This window comes from Mus musculus, chromosome 11 (assembly GCF_000001635.26).
Source record: "Mus musculus strain C57BL/6J chromosome 11, GRCm38.p6 C57BL/6J".
Lineage (NCBI taxonomy): Eukaryota > Metazoa > Chordata > Mammalia > Rodentia > Muridae > Mus > Mus musculus.
Genome location: NC_000077.6, coordinates 76150244 through 76170459, shown reverse-complemented (window position 1 = coordinate 76170459; position 20216 = coordinate 76150244). Strand labels below are relative to the sequence as shown.

Here is a 20216-nt window from a genome sequence, read left to right as displayed (position 1 = left end):
TATGCTGGATTCCCACAGGGCTTTCTTCCCACTCCTGGGAAGACTCGTACCTCATAGGCTGCACTGAACAGATGGTGTGTGTCAGCTCTATCAGACGCAGGTGTAAAGGAAGGTCAACCATCACAGAGAGCATGGGGTGTTGCTCGGTGATAGAATGCTGGCCTAGCAGAAACCAGGCACGAGCACTTCAAAACAACCTAAAAGATGAAGGGGAAAAAAGCAACTAGAATCAGACAGATCTCCAGAACCCTAGACTGTCCTTTCAGACATTTAAATTATTTTTTATAAAATATTTTATAAAAAATCCTGTCTGATTCCTGAATTTTAACCTGGAAGGAGTATGGTAGTGTTCCTCGTGTGGCCCAGGGGATTAAGGAAAATAATTTCTGTGAGGTGACCAAATTAATTGATAACACCCTCTCACTTGTGTTTGTTCAATAGGTAAGCTGTACATCTATCATGTAATTAAGTGTAGGGTGTGTGTATGTGTGAGTGTGTGTGTGAGTGTGTGAGTGTGTGTGATCTGGGGCTTTACATGTGCGAGGCAAGTGCTCTCCCACTGATCTCATGTCCTGAGTTGAAACTTCTTTCTGTTCTTTTGATAACCTTATTTGTGTACTGCCATGCCTTTGTTCTTTCCTAACCTGCCTGCCCAGTGTCTCTAGGGGTGGCCAGAAGGGCCATCAGATGAATCTGCCCTTGTGCCCTAATCCTTTTTTTTCCCAATCAGTGGCCCTTGTTTACAGGTCTTTGTCATTTTAAATATTCATGTGTGCAGGCATGTTTGTACCGCTGTGTGTTCTTGGAGGTCAGAGAACAGCTTTTGGAGTTGGTTCTTTTCATCTACTATAGTTTCTAAAACTCAGAGTCATCAGGTTGGCACAGCAAGATCTTTTACCTGCAGAGCCATTTCACTAGCCCTCTTTGATTTTTAAAATGCAGTTCCACATCTGCATAATTATTTTTCGGGATTCTTAGAAAGCAATGTTGTATGAAGAAGAAGAGGAGGAGGAGAATGAGAGAGAGAGAGAGAGAGAGAGAGAGAGAGAGAGAGAATAATGTAGTTTAACCAAGACCTTCCTGTCTAAAGGTAATTCATTTCTTGAATTAGCAAATTATCAAATGTCTACTGTAGTGCAGTCAGTATTGATCAGTATTGATTGATTGGTGTGGAATGGCCTCCCAGGCATATGGCTAAGTGAAATGGCCTGGTGCAGCTGATCCTTGGATGTGCTTTTAACTCAGACTGTCTGAGAAAGTAAGCCAGAAGCTGGCTCGGAGCCATGGCTTCTGCTCAAGAGAAGCTGCAGTCAGGTGGAACTGGGCAAGCGGAAGCCTGCATTTCACTACGTGCTCTTACTGTCTAGATTTTTGCTTGTGAATATGTTTTGACAATTTTAAATACCTTATAAATATTTTATACTTGTAATTAAAACAGTCTTATAGTGTGTAATTATATATGATATATACATAGTTATCCATGAGTATGTAAGACATATTATCTTGTATGTCCCTCATTTAGAGGTGTGGTAACAAAGCAGAATTCCTGGCTGCCTTCATCCAGATTTCTCAAATACTTTGTTTTTCTTTTGAGACAGGGTGTCTCTGTGTAGCCCTGGCTGTCCTGGAACTCGCTCTGTAGACCAGGCTGGCCTCGAATTTAGAGATCTGCTTGGCTCTGCTTTCTGAGGAGTGCTGGGATAATGATGTGTGCCACTACCATCTGGTCTTAAAACATTTTTTAAGTCAACGTGTGTGTGTGTGTGTGTGTGTGTGTGTGAGAGAGAGAGAGAGAGAGAGAGAGAGAGAAACAGACAGAGACACAGACAGAGAGAAAGACAAAGGGGAGGAGAGAGAGGGAGGGGGACAGAGAGAGACAGACAGACAGACAGACAATGACTATATACACAGACTGGTAGAAGGCTCAACAGGTAAGGCACGTGCCCCTAAGCCTGAGGACCTATGTGAGGACTTATGTTCAGTCCCAGGACTCACACAACAGAAGAGACCCGACCCTCACAAGCTGTCCTTTGAGATTTGTGCTCAAGCCGTGGTACTTGTGTGCACATACCTGCACTTAAGTGCACACGTGCGCGCGCGCGCGCGCACACACACACACACACACACACACACACACACACACACACACTCTCACTACTGTTGCTTTAAGAGGGCTCCAAGCCGGGCGTGGTGGTGCACGCCTTTAATCCCGGCACTCAGGAGGCAGAGGCAGGCGGATTTCTGAGTTCGAGGCCAGCCTGGTCTACAAAGTGAGTCAGGACAGGACAGCCAGGGCTACACAGAGAAACCCTGTCTCGAAAAAAGCAAAACAAAACAAAACAAAACAAAAAAAGAGGGCTCCAGCAGAGTTAGTAGGCCAGGAGCTGTTATGCTCATTTTCCTTAGAAACTCAGGGATGTTGAACAACTGCCCTCCAGCGAGTTGGCAGTGGCAGAGTGGACGAGTGTGTGGTCCTGGATAACTCACTGGCTGTTCTGACATGGGCAGTGATTTAAATCATACACAGTCCAGTTGTGAAGGGACTAACATAACAGAGTAGGAACAAGTTCACCCCACCTGAGTTGTTTTCCTCATTAAAATAGCTTCTCTTTTCTGAATTTCACTTTCACCGCTGGCTGACTATTCTTGGATTTCTGAAAATTCCGAGTAAGCCTTGGCTTAGCGGAAGTTGTGTGAACAGGGTAATGTGGCATCTCAGGTCTGTTCCTGGAAGGTTTCTGGCTTCCTCCTGTAGCAGAGAGCCAGAAGCAATTTTTAATTTTTAAGCGTAGTTCCTCCTGAGAAAAAGTATCTGTTGGGGAAAAGGCCAAGGGAATTAGAAAATTACCATCCTCCCATCTTCCACCAGGGGGCACCATTTCACCGTATTTTCTTTCGAGGTTTGCTTGTTTTCACTATTCCATAGCAGTCAGTAGAGATGAATTAAAATATAGACAAATACTCAGCCACCACTGCCTGATTTTTTTTTTTTTAAAGAGACTCACTAAGTAGACTGCTACTCAAACTTGTGATCCTCCTGCCTCAGACTCCTGAGTGCTGGCATTACAGGTGTGTACCATTGTGCTTGCTTGAGCAGACTCATGAACTTTCCCAGGTGAAGGGCACCATCACTCAAGGAGGACCCTGAGGACTAACACAGTGTCCTCGGTGAGCCTCTCTGGCTGTGTCAGCCACTGCTTCCTCAGAGAGCTGCTGTTGGACTCGGGTGAGAAGTAGCCCCCCCCCTGCTTTGGGATTGCATCAGTGGGGTTGTGTCATCTGCAGCCTTGCTCCTGACTTTCCCCAGCAGTGGTGTGTAAGAATTAGGCATCTTGGTATGGCTGTATCCATTCATCCCATGTCTTTCTATAGTTTGTTTTATAGTCATATTTTTTTTTCTTTCGAGGCAGGGTCTCACTTTGTAGTGCTGGCCAGCCTAGAACTCAAGAGACTCCCCTGGCTCTGTCTCCTGAGTGCTGGAAATACAAGCTTGCACCATCTCATCCAGGCCACAACCTTGTATGTCCTGTGTTAGCAAACTTCCCATAAAGGTCAAGACAGTCTTCTAAGCTTTATAGGTCCCGCAGTGCCCGGTACAGCTTCCCAGCTCTGCCACCACAGTACATGAGCAGCCACAGCCACATGGGAGTTGACTAATGTGGCTGCCTTCCAATAAAGCTTCAAAAAGAGAACAGATAGTATTTGTCAGCTATGCTTAGGGGCTGGGAAGATGGCTCAGTACGCACTGCTGAGGGTGAAAAAGTGTGGCGACTGAGTCTGGTTCCTGAGCACACATGTAGATGCTGGGCATGGTGGCTTGCCTATACTCTCAGCACTCAGAAGGTGAAGACAAGGGGTTTCCAGAGCAAGCTGGCAGGGAAGACTAGGTGGATCGGTGAGCCTTGGGTGTGAGAGACACTACCTCAGTACATAAGGTGGGCAGTGAGGAAGACTCCTGATGTCACCCTCTGGCCTGTGCATCTGTGTGTTCAAAGAATGGACATACATGCCTACACACATGTACACCATGTGCACATGTACACAAACCAAAACATTTTAAAAAAATAAGATGATTTTTAAAAGAATTAAATGTGCTATCAAGATCAAACTTCTTGAGGTGTCACAAACATCCCTTGAGTGCATTATTTCTCTGTGAAAGAAAATTCCAACAAGGACATTAACAGCCAGCAATCTTCTTTTCTTTATTGTAGTCTCTGGCAAACATTGACGATGTTGTGAACAAAATTAGACTGAAAATAAGGTAAGTAATGCCATATGCTTTTTTAATGAAAGGCATATTGTTAATCTAGTCATATCTGAATCACATTTTTTGATGAAAGCACTGAAATCTCAAATTTAAAAGTAATTCTTCTCTTGTGGCTTTTCATGTAAACTCTATGGCAAAGAGCTTGATTCTTTGGCCAGTGTTTTACTGCCCATACAAAACGAAGGGAGCTGGAACAGACTGTTCAAAAGCAGTTACCATCAGGCGGGCTGTCGTGGTGCACACCGTTAATCCCAGCACTCAGGGGTAGACACAAGTGGATCTCTGAGTTCAGAACCAGCCTATTTTATATAGCCAGGGCTGTACAGTGAGACCCTGTCTTAAAACAAAACAAGACCAAAAAAAAAAAAATCATCAGGGCTGGGAATGTAACTTAGAAGAGTGCTAACCCAGCATAATAACATGAAGCCCCAGATTCAGTCCTAAAAGCATGGCATAAACCCATAAACCACGTATGGGTGCAAACACTTATAGTCTTAGCACGTGGGAGGGAGAGGCAGGAGAGGCAGGAGAGGCAGGAGAATCAGAAGTTCAAGGTCATCTTTGGCTACGTGGTAAGCTTGAGACCTGTCTGGGATTTATGAGACCTTATCAAAAAAAAAAAAAAAAAAAAAAAAAGGAAAAAAGGAGAAAGAAGAAAAGTTAACTTTCAAAGAAGGAATAACTTTTCTATAACGTTTAATGCTTTTATTCTTTAATAGGTTTGCCTATTTTGTAGTACTAAGACCAGCTATGGAGATGAGGTTATATCTTTTGGTCACCTGTAACTATAATATTGAATCTGCAGGTTGACTTAGGTGTGGCCCAGAATTAAACTTTATGGTTAACCCAGAGCCTCACTGTCCATGTCATCATTAGGTGCTTCCTGCCCAGTGGTCTTCTTCTGCCTTATCCACGTCTGCATTTATACATTTGGTACCTGAGAGGTACTAAACAAACGTCTTTTCATTATATAAGTAGCTTGACTACGTTGCTCCAAATTAATTTGGGGAGTTTGTATGTACTCATTTGTTTCCTTTTAAAAATATTTATTTTATAGATGGGGTCTCTCTCTCTCTCTCTCTCTCTCTCTCTCTCTCCCTCTCTTTCTCTCTCTCTCTCTCTATAGTCCCTGGCTGTCTTGGAACTCACTATGTAGACCAGGCTGACTTCAAACTCAGAGATCCACTTGCCTCTGCCTTCAAAGTGATAGTATTTGAATGTGTGTACCACCATATCCAGCTTGGTTTTATTTGACTTTTTTTTGATGAGAAGACATTTTAAAAATTGAAAATGTTCATTTTGAGTCTAGAAGATGAGTTGTTCCCCTCCCCCACCAAGTTCTTTAGATCTTTTGGTAAAGGGCACTGCCATAAATGTGTCGTCCACTGTTGCCTTAGGAAGCACAAAGAGGAGCTAGAGAGGAGGCTTGTTTATTAAAGCACTTGTCGCTCTTAACACGAAGACCTGGGCTTGGCTACCAGCTCCCACACAGTGGCTCACAACCATCTATAACTACTCCTGGGTGATTTGACACTCTCTGCTGACCTCTGCAGGCACTAGGCATACATATGGTACACATGCATACATACAGGCAAAGCATTCATACACATAAAATAATAAAATAAGTACATCTTTTTTAAAAGAGCCTCCTTGTTGTTTTGTTAGCTCCAGCCATAGTGGCTCTAGAGGAGACCTGAGCATGGCCAGAGTTTATATATAGAAAGTAGAACATCCTGGTAACCCAGGGAGCCCTGGCAGCAAGGTATTTCCTGCATTCTTGCTACCATACCTTAAACAGATTCTTCAGGTACAAGATGAAGCTGACTGACAGAAATACCTCTGGCAGATGCCCTGTACAATGGCCCTTGCTGAGCCCAAGGGAAAAGAGATCCTGGAAGCCATAGACCTGCCTCTGACAACATCAGGGCACAAAGAGTAAGCTCTGATTTCACAAATCACACTACTCCTTGACCCTTTTAATGTCTCCAAAGTAGAGATTTTGCAGTTGCTAATTTGAATCTGCTAGCTTCTTTCTGTAAAACACCTTTAATTTTGTCACTGCTGGTTTACTCTGGAAACATTTACAGTCATATTGGTTCTTTCAGCCACTTCTGAATATTAGCTCTTGCCCCTTTTTAAACAAGATAATGCCTATGCCTGCATTAATGGCAGCTTCTTGTGTTTGTATTGCTGCTTGTACTTGTTTGGGACTCTGCACTAAATAGACGCAGCCTGGAAAGGTCGGTGAGTGAATGCTGATTTTCTCCCCAGAATAGTGTTTACTTGAATGACTTGTATCTTACCTCTGATTTTTATTCTTTTGGCCAGGAGACTGGATGACAATATCCGGACTGTCGTAAGAGGTCAGACAAATGTGGGGCAGGATGGAAGGCAAGTAAGTGACACATCCCTCTGCGTTGGTTTCAGTCCCCTAATTTTATAAAGACCAAAAAACCAAGTGACCAAAAGTTGAGCAGTTTGTTTGCAGTTTATTAGTCTGTTCCTATACAGCAGGAAGCATGGTTGACCTGCCCCACCATGTCAGGGGCTAAAGACCAGCCACGGACTCTCACTCAGTGCCCTCCAGATCCGCATCACTCACGTATTAATGCACAGCTCACCCAGGGCCAGCAACCTGCAGGCTCTGCTGGATGAACTGAAGGGTCCTGGTATTCATCCTTCTATGTCCTGTGCCGGCTTTGGTCTGCAGCCTGGTTGCCGGGCACAGTTAGATTGCTGTGGGAGATGCTGAGGTGAGGCAGCCATGGTTCCTCACCTGCTCTGCCAGCCAGCAGGACTGGGCTCGTTCTAGTGTGCCAGTCTCACTTTGGAGGGCTGTGGTGGGGGGAGAAGGGGAAAGAAGCCTATGGAGAGGAGGTCTCTTCGGTAACTGAAGGGCGAATGGTGTCTGTTAGGTAACTCGTTTCTCGTGTATTTGGATTCTGTTCTGAGATAGCTGCGATAACAGGTGCTGAGTGTGCCTTTTTCTCTTTCCTCTCCGCACCGTCTAGCCCTCCCTTTCAGTTAGTAATCCTCGGCCAGCCATGCTCTACTGGGATGCCCCCTCCTCCCTTGTTCTGTTTGGCTTTTCTGCAGTGCTGGGGATCAGTTCCAGGGCCTTGTGCACACCAGACAAGTGTTCCACCGAGCACTAGGTGGTTTTGAGACAGTGTTGACTGTATAGCCCAGTCCTCCCACTTCAGCCTGCCAGTTGCTGGGATTACACATGCAACCCACTGTGGCCAGTTCTCTCTAGCTTCAGAAAACACTCAATGCTGCTTAGCTTTAGAGTGTAAAAAAGGCTCTCATCCTAGGTAGAGGTCTCCTCATCTGCAGCACCCCTGTTTTGCTGCTAATGGCTCAAAGATGTCTCGACTCTTACGTTAAGTTTTTCAGTTTTATATTTACTGTTCTTGCTTTTTATTTATTTGTGTTTATTTGTATTTGTCTTTATTTTATGTGTATGAGTGTTTTGCCTGCATGTATGTGGATCACATTTGTACCTAATGCATATGTGGAGGCCAGAAGAGGATATCAATTAGAATTCCAAGATGGTTGTGAGCCACCATATGAGTGCTGGGAACTGAACTTGGGCCCTCTACAAGAACATTGAGTGCTCCTAACCATTGAGCCATCTCTCCAGACATCTTATTTATGTTTTTATCGTGTGTGTGTGTGTGTGTGTGTGTGTGTGTGTGTGTATGTGTGTGTGTGTGTCTTGCTTCTACCCTATATTTGTGACAGAATTGTCTACTGACCCTTGAGCTCATCAATTTGACTAAATTAGCAAGCAGTCCCCCAAAGATCCTTCTGTTTCTGCCTCCCTGTTGCTGAGAAGGCAGGCGTGTATTGCTGTATGAGGCTTTTTGTGGGTGTTGGGATTGAACTCAGGTCTTTGTACTTGAGAACCACCTATCTTAGCGATTGGGCTATTGCCCTAGATTCATTTTTAGTTTTATCCATTTCTGCTTCCTACATTTATGGCTTTCATTCTGTTCACTCATAATATACCCCTTCTGTTGGTATCCATGGTACACAGCCTATCTCTGTCCTTTTTCTTTTTTTCTTTCTTTTTAAAAAAGTGATGTATTTATTTTCACTTCATGTACATTGGTGTTTTGTGTGCATGGATATCTGTGTGAGGGTGTTGGATCTCCTGTAACTGAAGTTACAGACAGTTGTGAGCTGCCATGTGGGTTCTGGGAATTGAACCCAGGTCCTTTGGAAGAGCAGCCAAGTGCTCTTAACCACTGAGCCATCTCTCCGGCCCCTAACCTTTTTCTTATCATGAGTATTTGTTGCTGTTAGCTCTCTAAAGGTATCCTGTTTCCCGACCTCTCACAGGTTTACTACTTCGTCTTTGTCTACCTGGTCCCATGTTAACAGGACCTTAGGAGTGATAATCAGTAGGAAGGTCTCATTGTGCTGATTAACTCCACTTCTTGTGTCATGCCATTTGCCTCTTCAGAACACTCTGTGCCTCCTGACACTGAGTGAAGTCAAACACATTTTCTTACCTGCTGCTTGAGGCTGCCTTCAGTGTTTTCATACTCTGTCTCTTCGTTTGTACTGAAAACTTTCTGCTCTGTCACATGCCACGTGCTCTCTGACCCATGCATATCTTTGTACCTGTGTTAATTATTTATTATCTCTGTGACAAAGCACCCAACAAGAAGCAAATTAAGGGAAGAAGGGCTTATTCTGGCTTACAGTTGGCGAGGAGACATCTGTCATGACCCAGAAGGCACGGCGGCAGGAGCATTAGGCAGCTGGTCACATTGCATCCGCAGTCAGGAGGCAGGGAGAGGTAAAGGCTGCTATTCACTTCAGTTTCTTCTTTTTAGTCAGACTAGGACCCCAGCCTGTGTAGTTTAGGGAGGGTCTTCCTGCTTTCTTATCCTGATCTAGACAGCTCTGGATAATCCTGCTCACATTTGCCTCTTATCGGGTCACCCATCAGTCTTCTCTGTTAAGGCCTGAGTGCTTTTGTTTTTGTTTTGTTGGGGTTTTTGCTTCCCTTTTTTCCAGTTTTCACATTTTAAAGCTTTACCCATTTAAAGGCCAGCTCAAATACTGCTTTTTAAATAATGAAGTTTTATTTTTCCCATCTGAATAACACCAAAGGAATCATAATTTCAGGTCCAAGGAGACTTGACCTTTATCTGACTCTAGTCTTCTACAGAGGGGAGACAGATGTGTGCCCTTCCTACCTGTCACTTCTCAGCCCTCTGCTGTGCCAGGCCTCCGAGCTCATGCTCTTCCTTGGCTTGCCTATCCTCTTGGCTAGTTTGTAGACTTCTTGAAGGCAAGAACTCTTTTATTATCTTTACACTTCAGCTCAAATAGTCCTACATGCAACTACACTGAATATTTGGTGTGTCTTAGATTAGCTTGGGGCTTCCTGAATTCTAGGCAAGTGTGTGTAGCTCTATGGCTGAGCTACATCTCCAGCCTATGGTTCATGTGTGAATAGGCCCAGGCTGCTGCTATTTGGAATAGAACTACTGTATTGTGTGACCTACATTTAGAATGGCTCACCAGGAACCTTAAACTACTTGGGAGAGTCTCAGGTATGTGAAATTCTAAGAAAATGAAAAGAAGTTGATGATTCTTGAGGAGTGTTTGTTGGTCGTGCTGTGTTGGAGCACATCCTGGCCACTACCTGTGGGCCATGCTAGAGCAGCATGGGGGAGTGAGCCCCAGAAAGGGCAGGCCTCAGGAATGCCTCTCCCCACCTTCACGTGGTTGCCAGCAGGGCAGCTCGGATTTCAGAGAACAAGACCGTGTTTTCAAGAATGTTTAGATCACATTTCAGTCTGTGATGGAATTTTGTATTCATCTCCTTAGAATCCAGACAGAGAGGAAGCCCAGAAGAAATAATCGCTTTTCCTGTCATCTCCTCCATCTGTCTCTCCAGCAGATTGAAATGCAAGCTCGAGTGGGGACTTTCAGCAGAGCATGCTTGGTTCTGTCTTTGTCAGCTCCTAGGGATAGAACTGTGACTCTGGTGGGTGGCTTGCTGATGGGCATCTCCAGCTGACTGGCACAGACGAGGGGAATTACGGATGGGCCAAAATACTGGGCTTCACAGGTCAGGACACCCGTGTGCCCCTCTTCCCTGGAGCACACTCAGAGATTGCTTTCAGAACTTATCTTCTCAGTGGCTGAGAACACTCAGGACAGCAGCAGTAGGGCCAAAGGAAGGTGCCCTGCCCAGACAGAATTTCCCAAGCCCACCAGAGCAGCTGTGCTTTTTAACCTTGAAAAGCAAGAGACCGACCTTAGTGCATATCATGGAGTCTTATTTGAATTTGCTTGCTTTTTTGTTGTTTTTGGGTTTTTTGTTTTGGTTTTTTTGAGACAGGGTCTCATGAAGTATATTTTGGCCTTATGACCCTCAGACTTCCACCTCCCAAGTGCTAGGGTTACAGGTGCATGCCTCCAGACCTGACTTTTATGATCTCTTGAAAGACATTTTTAAGACATTTACTATGGGGGGAGAGTCATAAGCGTGTGCATCAGTGCATGGACTGGGATCAGAGAACAAGTTGGCAGAGTCAGTTCTGTCTCCTTTTCTATGGTTCAGGACTGAAGCCCAGCTTGTTAGAACCTCATGCTGCTCAGCCATCTCTTGGCCTTGTAAATTACATTTTTAGGAGGGAAGTTCTTTTGTGTTCTCTGTCTGTCTGTCTGTCTGTCTGTGTCTGTCTGTGTCTGTGTCTGTGTCTGTGTCTGTGTCTGTGTGTAGGCAGGAGATCAGTGTCTCTCCACCTTACTTTTTAAAGCAGGGTCTCTCACTGAACCTGAAGCTCACTGAGCTAGGCTGGCTAAACAGCAATCCCTTGAGAGCTACTCTCCAGCACTGAGATTATAGGTGTATGCTGCTGCTCCCATATTTTCTGGGGTGCTAGAGATCAAACTCAGGCCCTCATGCTCCTTCACTGAGCACTTTGCCTGAACCCTGAAAAAAGTTTTTTTTTTTTTTTTAATTGTTTGGAAGTGAGCATGGTGGCACATTCCGTTAGTCCCAGCACTCAGGAAATAGAGGCAGGAGGATCTCTGTGAGTCCAAGGCCAGCTTGGTCTACAGATAGAGCTCTGGGCCAGTTAGCTATATAATGAAACCTTGTCTTAAAATTTTTGTTTGTGGGATGGAGAGATGATCCTGTGGTTAGGAGTCCTTGTTGCTCTTCCAGAAGACCCAAGGTTCCTGGTACTCATGTTGGACAGCTCACAATCACCTATAACTCCAGCTTTGGCAGATCTGATGCCTCTGACCTTTGTGGACGCCACACTCCTGAGTACAAACTTGTACCCAGACACGTACATATACACATAAATAAATATTTAAAAAATATTTGGGCAGATTTTAAATGGAAGATTCAATGAGGCTGTTTTTCAGTTTCTAGAATACTAGCTGCTTGGTTAGCAATCAGCTAAATAAACATTTTGGAAAGCCTTTGCTTGTTGACTGTCCCTTGTGTGGGCCAGCATGAAGTGGTCTAGTCTGTGACTTCTTCTAACCAGACTACAATGCTCTTACAAAATTCCTGTGGCACCAAGTCCTCCCCATTTTCATCTGTTGAGATCATCAGTCCACAACTCTAGTTAAATGTTCACATGTTGAAAATGTGTGGATAGTGAGTCAGTTCAGCAAATACATGCTCTGCTATGCTCTAAAATGTATGCCGCTTCCCAAGAGTTAAAGCAGGGAGCTAGAAGGTAGCTAGAAAGAGGTGAGTGGAAGAGCAGGTTCAAGGAGGGAAAAGCTGGGATTGAAGTTGCAAGAGTGCCGCCACAGCATGACCAGTTCCCAGGGAGCTTGCTGCGAATCACGGATGCAGGAGTGGCTTCCGGCTTTGTCTCTTGTGTGCAGCTTGGCCAGAGCATGGCTGTTTCTTTGAACAGAGCCTGACTGAGGTTTAGGAAGGGAAGAGAACAATCACCACCCTCTCCAGCCCCCTGCTTACTGAAGCCCAGGTTTAGACTACTGTGGTGTGAGCCTTGACCCCATGGAAATGACTTTATACGGCTTCTCTGATGGTTTGTGATTCTGCAGAAGCATGGAAATGTATATGATCACAACTGTACTGGCCCATAGAGTAGACTTTTCAGATGTGTTCAGCTTTAATTGCGAGAATTCTCTTAGACTGAACTGAGTAGGGAAGTAGCTTCACTACAGCTCTCATCAGTCTCAGTTCTGCCAGGTGGATCATGTACACCTAGCCCCATTCCCTGTGATAGTCTCTGCCATTTAGAATGGCTGTGGGGTTCCTTTTCTGACATAACCACCCTGCATTTCCTTAATTCTCTGATGCTATTTCCAGAGCTTTCCCTGTTCTGAATGGCATTTGTCAGCATTCCCTTAATGTGAGATCCTCGGGAGTAGACACTATATAAACACACAGGGGGTGCTCTATTTCCTTTTTTGAGACTGGGGCCACGTGAAGATTCCTTCTCTGGGGAGACACAGATCAATCTATCCTTTCCTCACAAGGTCCCAACAACAAACCAAGTACAGTTTCACCAGAATTCACCCTGGGGAACAAATGAGTTTATTGAATTTACTTGCAGTGTATGGGCTAGAGGTTATTGGCAGGAGTTTGGGTGGCCCCAAAGAAGACTTGAAAGTCTTCACCCAACATGACTGATAGCTTCCCCATAGCAACACACATGAAGTTCCACTTTAATTAACCGTCACCAACCTGTATTCTCTAACTCCTCCCAAGATCCTCAAGGCCCGTGCAGTTATGGCAGAATTGCAGGCAGATGACTGGGAAGACCAACTGGTTTCTCAGATGAGAGTCCAGTAACCTTCCCATGCCCTCCTTCTCTGAGGGAATGCCATCCTTCAACAAACCAAATGGTTAATGATGGGCTCTCGAAAGCATCCACACCTGACCTGATGAAGATACAGGATGTTTCATTGAGATAACTGCTTTCTGTTATAGACCATTCAGGATCTATCAACACCCTGAGATTAACTACATTTTTATGTGGATAGACATCTTCTGAAGGGAAGATAGTGATTGCTTTTCTAGAGTCTCTGGGGAGTCTGCAGCTTCAGAAGTTAAGTGGCAGTGCTGGAGCTCCTGCTCTCCTGCTCCCCAGGGTCTAGTGGGGGTTCAGCAGCCATGTCACTTCTTGGCCTCCACAGATTGCCAGTCCCCTGCAGTCCTCAGGTCAAGAGCTGCAAGGATAGCCTTGCAGGTGAGAAAGCAATGGAAGCAGCTTAGGCTGTTGAGTGTGTGATCCATGTCTGTCTCCTTTGGGACAGCGAATGAAGGGTCTTAAGGAGACAGTTGTAGCCCAGTTGTCAGGTCCGAATGTAGACCTGGAGTTGCCAGATCCATCTCTGTTTCAAGAGAAGCCAGGATTGTGGGTTTTTCTGTGCCTCCCCAGCTCTGTTAGTTGGCCTGGTGTTTTTCCTAAACACTGTAAAGGCCAAACAAAACATGTGTGGCCCAGCACTCTACCACTGCCCCAGGTCTTTTTCATCTGAACCTCATTTAAACTCTCTCCTCTATTTGTGTGGTAGATTCTTTAAAATCTGCACCAGACTTTGTATGTGCTACCCTTGGTTATATCTTTGTTTTACTTGATTGTTTGAACCTGTCCAGCTCGCTGTAATCTCAGTGACTTCACCATCAAATCTGCCACATATGCCCTCTCTGTCCACTCAAGGTGTTGATGAGAAAGTGGAACAGGCTAGCTCGAGAACCCTGTACTCTACCATCAGACTCCTCCTGCCCCCTTCTTCATCTTCACTTCAGTCTAAAGTGCCAGGCCCAGAAAACACAAAATTCTTACCTGTTCATCATCATCCAGGGTACTCGTGCGCTCGCTCTCTCTCTCTCTCTCTCTCTCTCTCTCTCTCTCTCTCTCTCTGTGTTTGTTTGCTTGTTTCTTTTTTTAAGATTTATTTTTATTTATGTGTAAATGTGTGTGTAATACATGTGTGGGTTATCATGGAATTACAAGCAGTAGTGAGGTGCTTGATGTGGGTGCGTGGAAACCAAACTCATGTCCTCTGGAAGCCAGCAAGTGCTCTTGACTACTGACCCATCTCTCCAGCACCCCCCCCCCCCCAGACAATATCTCATATAGTGGACCAGGCTATGCTAGAACTCAATAGGTAGGTCAAGCTGGTCTTGAAGTAATGATCCTCTTACTTCTGCCTCTTGAATGCTAGGATGACAGGTAAGGCAATACCTTGCCTGGCTCAGGGCCATGTTTACTAATCATTGGGTTTCTGTTTTCTCTAGAGAAGGAGGTTAACAATACTTAGTTGCTTCACTTGTAATAGAGACATCATGAAGATTCAGGAGCCAAATCAGGAAAGTGTGTTGCTTTCCAAGGAGAAATTAGCCATTGCTTTTCATCATTAAAAATTAGCACCTCATCTAATTCAAGCATTAGAACAGAAATAATGTTCCCAAGACTGAAGTAGGTCAGTGTTAGGAGGAACACACGCTGCGCTCCTTGGTGTAGCTAAGTGTGCTCTCAGCAGGGGAATGGCGGGAGTGTGTGTTCCACCTTCATCATTGTTAGTGTATAGCACCTTCCTTGGGAAAAGTTAAGCCCATCGACTGATGAAATTCATTAGGAAATAAATGATAGTAGGTTTAAAGAATACACACACACACACACACACACACACACACACACACACACACACAAATTGCCAGTGCACATCTGTAATCTCAGCACTTGGGAGGCTGAGGCAAGAAGATCATGAGTTTGAGGCCAGCCTGTGCTACATTCTGAGGACCAGTCTGTAATAAATAAGTAAATACATGGATGAATGAATGAATGAATGAATGAATGAATAACAACTGCTTCTTGATTTCTCCTTCTAAATTTACCACCTTAAAATGAGTAAGCTTTTTGAAGTATAAGTTATTATTTTCCCCTTAGTAAGTAATTGATAACAGCTGAACATTCCTGCCTCAGCCTCTCTAGTAGCTGAAACTACAGGAGCAAATCACAGCACCTGCCCCCACAATCCATCCTCCACCATCTGGGGTGTGTCTGCACATCTGTGTTTTTCAGTCTTTCTGTCTTGTGTCTCTTTTATATTTTACTTTTCAGAATATTTTTAGGCTGAAATAGCTGTGGTCTGAGCACGTCCCAGGAATGCAGACAGCACTCACTGATTCATGGAACAGCCTGGCTGTCAGCCTTCTGTAAGCATAGTGTCCCTCAGTGTTTGAGCCTGGCTCCCATTCCCTACCCAGGACTTCTTACACCTGGTGCAGAGGCTAAGGGTGGCTTGTCTTTATCTGGTAAGTTGGGTCCGTGTAAGTGTTCTTCTTTGCTTGCTTCTAGAGCACTTAACTGTGGCTAAAGCAAGAGCTTTTGATGGTTCAGCCCTGTATGTGACTGGGTTTGATCTGACTACTAAAGTACATGCTTTCATTGCACCTGAGCCCTGATAGCACCTTGGCTCCCATATGGTGTTTGAGACAAGAGTCTTTTTAAGTAGCCCAGGCTGGCTTCAAGCTCAGGATATAGCCCAGGCTGGCTTCGGTCTCAGTACTCCTGCCCATCCTGTCACATGTAGTGCCTTTTTATTTTTTCTCGTGAACATTTCTGAGGCCTCCTATAAAACCCTCATGTTTAGGCAGACTATGAGAAATCTAAACAGCTGTTTTCTCTCCCTCTATGACTAAGAAAGGCTGAACATTTTGTTGCAGTTCTCAGAGTTACTTACAGTCATTGGGCCGTGTTGTCTGTTGGTGTGGCGGCATGGTCCAATTGAAAATGCTTGAGTTGGCCTTGAATTTGAAAGTCACCTCCTCTGTTATCTGTGGCTTTAGGATGTGATACCTCTTTCAGCTCAAGATTCATACTCCCTCTGCTGCTCTTTTATCTCTTAAAACAGGGTTTGTCTGTGTAGCCCTGGCTGTCCTGGAACTTGCTCTGTAGACCAGGCTGGCCTTGACTCAGAGATCTGCCTGCCTTTAACCCTGCCTCCTGAGTGCTGGGTTAAAGGTGTCTGTACCACACTTAGCCTTTGCCCCAGGCTCTCATCTAAGTCATGAAGATAATGCCGACCTCAGGGTGGTGAGGTCAGAATGAATGTATTTTCAACATCCCTCACACTGCTAGGCTCACTCAAGTCTGAGAAGGGGCTGTAATGTTGCAGGTGTGGCTACTGATGGTGACAGCCCTTGGGATACTTGTGTCCAGATGTCTGTTGGGTTCCTTTGTCTTTTCCACCAGCTCTGATCTTTTCAGTTCTCACTGCCCTGCTTTAAAGCCACTCCAGGTACCTGCATGTCCTTCTGGAGCTCTGAGCCACACCCTCAGCCCACACGTCCTGCTTCGTGAGCTAATTTTCATACATGTCACTTATTCAGAATTCTTTGACTCTGATGTCTAGTTCTTTCTCCTGCTGTCTCAGTTTCTATTCTCTTTCCATGATTAGCGTTGCCTTTCCTGTCTGGTCCCCTACATTAAACTAGATTAGCCAGCATGGACTTTTCAAATGACTATCATTTCTACCTTTTCCTGTTTTCATTCATTACTTTTTACTCATGTGTTCATCATGTGTATTACTTTTTCTTTCTTTTTTTCTTTTTTTTGAGACAGGATCTCTCTATATCGGTTGGCTGCCTGTCTGTACTGGAACTCACTATGTAGAGCAGGCTGGCCTGAAACTCACAGAGATCTGTCTGCCACTGCTTCCTGAGTGCTGGGATTAAAGGCGTGCAGTGCTACACTTGGCTCATGTATATAACTTCCTCTTTCTTCTCTGTCTTATTTGAACTTCTTTGAAAAGGTTGTGTGTATGTCTGTTAGAGGAAGGGAGAGAGGGAGAGTGGGAGGGAGGAGAGGGAGGGAGAGAGAGAATATGTACATATATATATGTGTGAATGTGGTATACACCTGCATGTGTGCCAGCACATGCACCTTTGCACAGGCATATGGAGGCCAGAGGAGGCTGTCCTGTGTCTTCTATCACTCTCCACTTTATTTGAGACAAGGTCCCTTACTGAACCTAGAGCAAGGTTGCTGTCAAGCAAACCTAGTGATCCTCCTGTCCTGCCCCCACAGTATGAGGTTACAGGCACATGTGTGATTATGCCTGGCATTTTACATGGTGCTGGGATCTGAACTCAAGCCCTCCTGCCAGTTTAATAAATGCTCTTAACCACTAAGCCAGCTCTCTGTCACCTGAGAGTAATGGTATTAAGAGGAAGGCTTTTTTTCTGAATACCACATTGGCCACATCTTTAAAGTTTTCTAAAGTAGTGGCTGCACTTGTGCTGACTAACAGATAAGGTTCCGGGTTTTAGAATATATGTGTGTAACTGAGTTTATGTGTCTATGCCATGTGTGCAGGAGCCCTCAGCGGTCAGAAGAGGACACTGGATCCCCTAGAACTAGAGTTATAGACAGTGGGTGCCAAGAACCAAATCTGGGTCCTCTGCAGGAATAGAGAGCAATATGGGCTCAGCTTAACCACTGAGCCATTTTTGTTTTATAATTTCACCTGAGAATAGAGCTAAGTGTTACGGAATATGTGTAATGATCCTCTTTAATTTTTTTTTTTTTTTTGCTAAAATTAGTTAATATGGCATATAGAGGCAGGCTTGGTGGGGGGGGGGTGGCACATGCCTGTGACCCCAGCACTTCTGAGGCTGAAGAAGTAAAATCTTGAGTTCAAGGCCTCTGGGCTACATGGCACAGCCCTGTTCCAGAAATAAAACAGAGACATAACTTTTGCTTCTTCATTCACATCACTACACTTAAAAACCATTTTGTATCCACTAATGCATGTCTGTATGTGTGGTATGTGTTTGTAAGTGCAGGCTTCATACAGAAGTCAGAGACAACTTTGTAGAGTTTACTTTCTCCATCCACCTTTACGTGGGTTTGGGAAATCCAGCTTAGGTTGTCAGAATTGTGTGCGAAGCACTTTTGTCTTCTTGCCAGCCCCGTATCCTTTCATTCTAGACAGTTTTATCGAGATAGAATGTACATACAATGCAATTTATCTGTTTAAACTATCTTTTTATACTATTCAGTATCTTTTGATATAGTAGATTGCTAATATTGAAAAATACATAGGCTGTATGTAACATAATGTACTGTGGTGTTAATTGTGGTCACAGTGCTGTGCGTGTGTTACTGCTCTCTGAACCCCATGCATCCCTAGCAGCAATTCTAATCATTAAGCAGAAGCTCCTATAGCCTCCAATAGCCTTTCCCTGTGGGTTTTCCTTTTCTAATATGCCAAATAAATGGAGTCCAACAATATCTATACTTTCATTTCTGATCTATTTTACTTATATCTGCTACGTTCATCTATATTAATGTTGTGTACCAGAACTTTATCACCTTTATTGCTAGGTAATAGTACCTTGTGTGGACTCACCACATTTTGGGTTTCCTTCCATCTGCTCAGGGTCCTTCTTTCCGTTTTTTTCAGTAAATACTTGAGAGTAGAGCTACTGGATAATTTATCTTAATATTTAATCTCCTTAGAGACAATTTCCACATTGTTCAAAATGTTAGTGTTTTTCTTTTTTGGCTAAACTCAGTGCATTAATATAAGCATGCTTCCTATTTTGCCTTCACTTAATACGTGAGACTCTATGTTTCAGATAAGCCATACACAGGCTTAAGCTTTCAATAACAAGAGACGTACTCCCCATACCAGCAAAAACCACCCTGCATTTGTCTTTGGTTTAGTTAACAAGTCCAGCCATCAGGCGTTTCCTTCCTGACCATAGAAACACAATTCCCACTTGTCTGCAACATGATTATTGAAAATACTTTTAGAAAACCAGTGTGCCAAGTGGGAACAGAGAAGTTTTATTCTTCTTCTGAGTCATGCCCACATAAATTGGCCCAGCATAACGGTTGCTACCTCTCCATTTCCACGTTGAAAGCACTCAGTTAAGAGCTGAAACTGGAGTCTGCACCTGAAGAGGAGGGTGTCACTCATCACCATTGTAACTGTTACTCTTGCTTTGACTGCTAGCAACTAGAGACTTTGAAAGGAAAATTCCACTTTCAGATTAAGGCTTTGCCTTCGGAAAAAAAAATGGCAATAATTCTACCTAACGACAGGCAGAGCTTTCCTGGGTCTCAGGTTTTGACACAGGAAGTCATTCAGCTGTGTTAAAACAATGGGTGGGAATCTGAAACCCTGTCTTCACATACAAACCTGGCCTCAGTTTTTCTTCCCTCTTTAAGCCACAGAATTTAGAGCAATATGGGCTCAGCTGTGTTTGTTCATCAGTGTTTTCATTAATAATGGCCAATTTTCAGGGGTCTGTAATAAAGCTGTAAAATTTCCTTTGCTCTGACTTGGACACCCTGGTCTCTTCAAGGGGAGATTTAATTTTGTAAATCCATAGACAATGCTTTCTAGTCTGTATTGGTCTGGTGTTTTACAGTTGTCTTTATTAAAGCTTTTAAACAACAAGAAACTTGTTAGCCTCTCAGTAGTGTTGGATCACATGCCAGGATTCCAATTTTTTTTTTTTCATTTACTTTTGAGGCAGGGTTTCATGTACCTGAGGCTGGCCTCAAACTTTCTGTGTAGCTGAGGATGACCTTGAATCCGGAGCCCCCTGCCTCCACCAGCTGCTAGGCCGGATTCTGATTTCTTTTTCCCTGTTGTATTGTGGACTCTGGAAAGACTCTGGGTTGCTTTTGGTATATGATTCTGATTCACAGACTGTGGGTATTGGCCAGTATAGTTGAGTGCCTATGGTTAAAAGGGAGACATTTCTTCTATAATATGTCTACTAACAAGATTTGATGATCCCAATTTTGTTTTGTTTGTTTTGTTATATAAAGCAGAAGAGCATAAAGAAGGAGAGGTGTCTCAGTGGGTAAGAGTACTTGCTCTGTAGGAGTGAGGACCTGAGTTCAAATCTTCAGCACTGATATGTAAAGTCCTGTGTGATCATGTGATTATTGTAACCCTAGTG

The 20216-nt window shown here is 44.2% G+C and overlaps 1 protein-coding gene and 1 long non-coding RNA gene across 3 annotated transcripts in view; one reads left to right on the top strand and one right to left on the bottom strand.

The window, feature by feature from the left end:
* The window catches only part of Vps53 (VPS53 GARP complex subunit), a 133413-nt gene that overhangs the window by 9179 nt on the left and 104018 nt on the right, over positions 1-20216 (top strand). The window contains exons 3-4 of the mRNA NM_026664.4: positions 4212-4261; positions 6596-6662. Of these exons, the coding sequence (NP_080940.2) occupies positions 4212-4261; positions 6596-6662 (117 nt within the window). The remainder of the gene's footprint in view (positions 1-4211; positions 4262-6595; positions 6663-20216) is intronic.
* On the bottom strand, positions 123-19609 carry Gm46252. 2 transcript variants are annotated; one of them, XR_001780093.2, is made up of 3 exons: positions 19445-19609; positions 6571-6698; positions 123-197 (listed from the first exon to the last, which is right to left on the bottom strand). It is a non-coding gene; the product is annotated as a predicted gene, 46252 (long non-coding RNA). The 2 variants fall into 2 exon arrangements; XR_001780092.2 differs by lacking the exon at positions 19445-19609 and adding an exon at positions 15980-16215.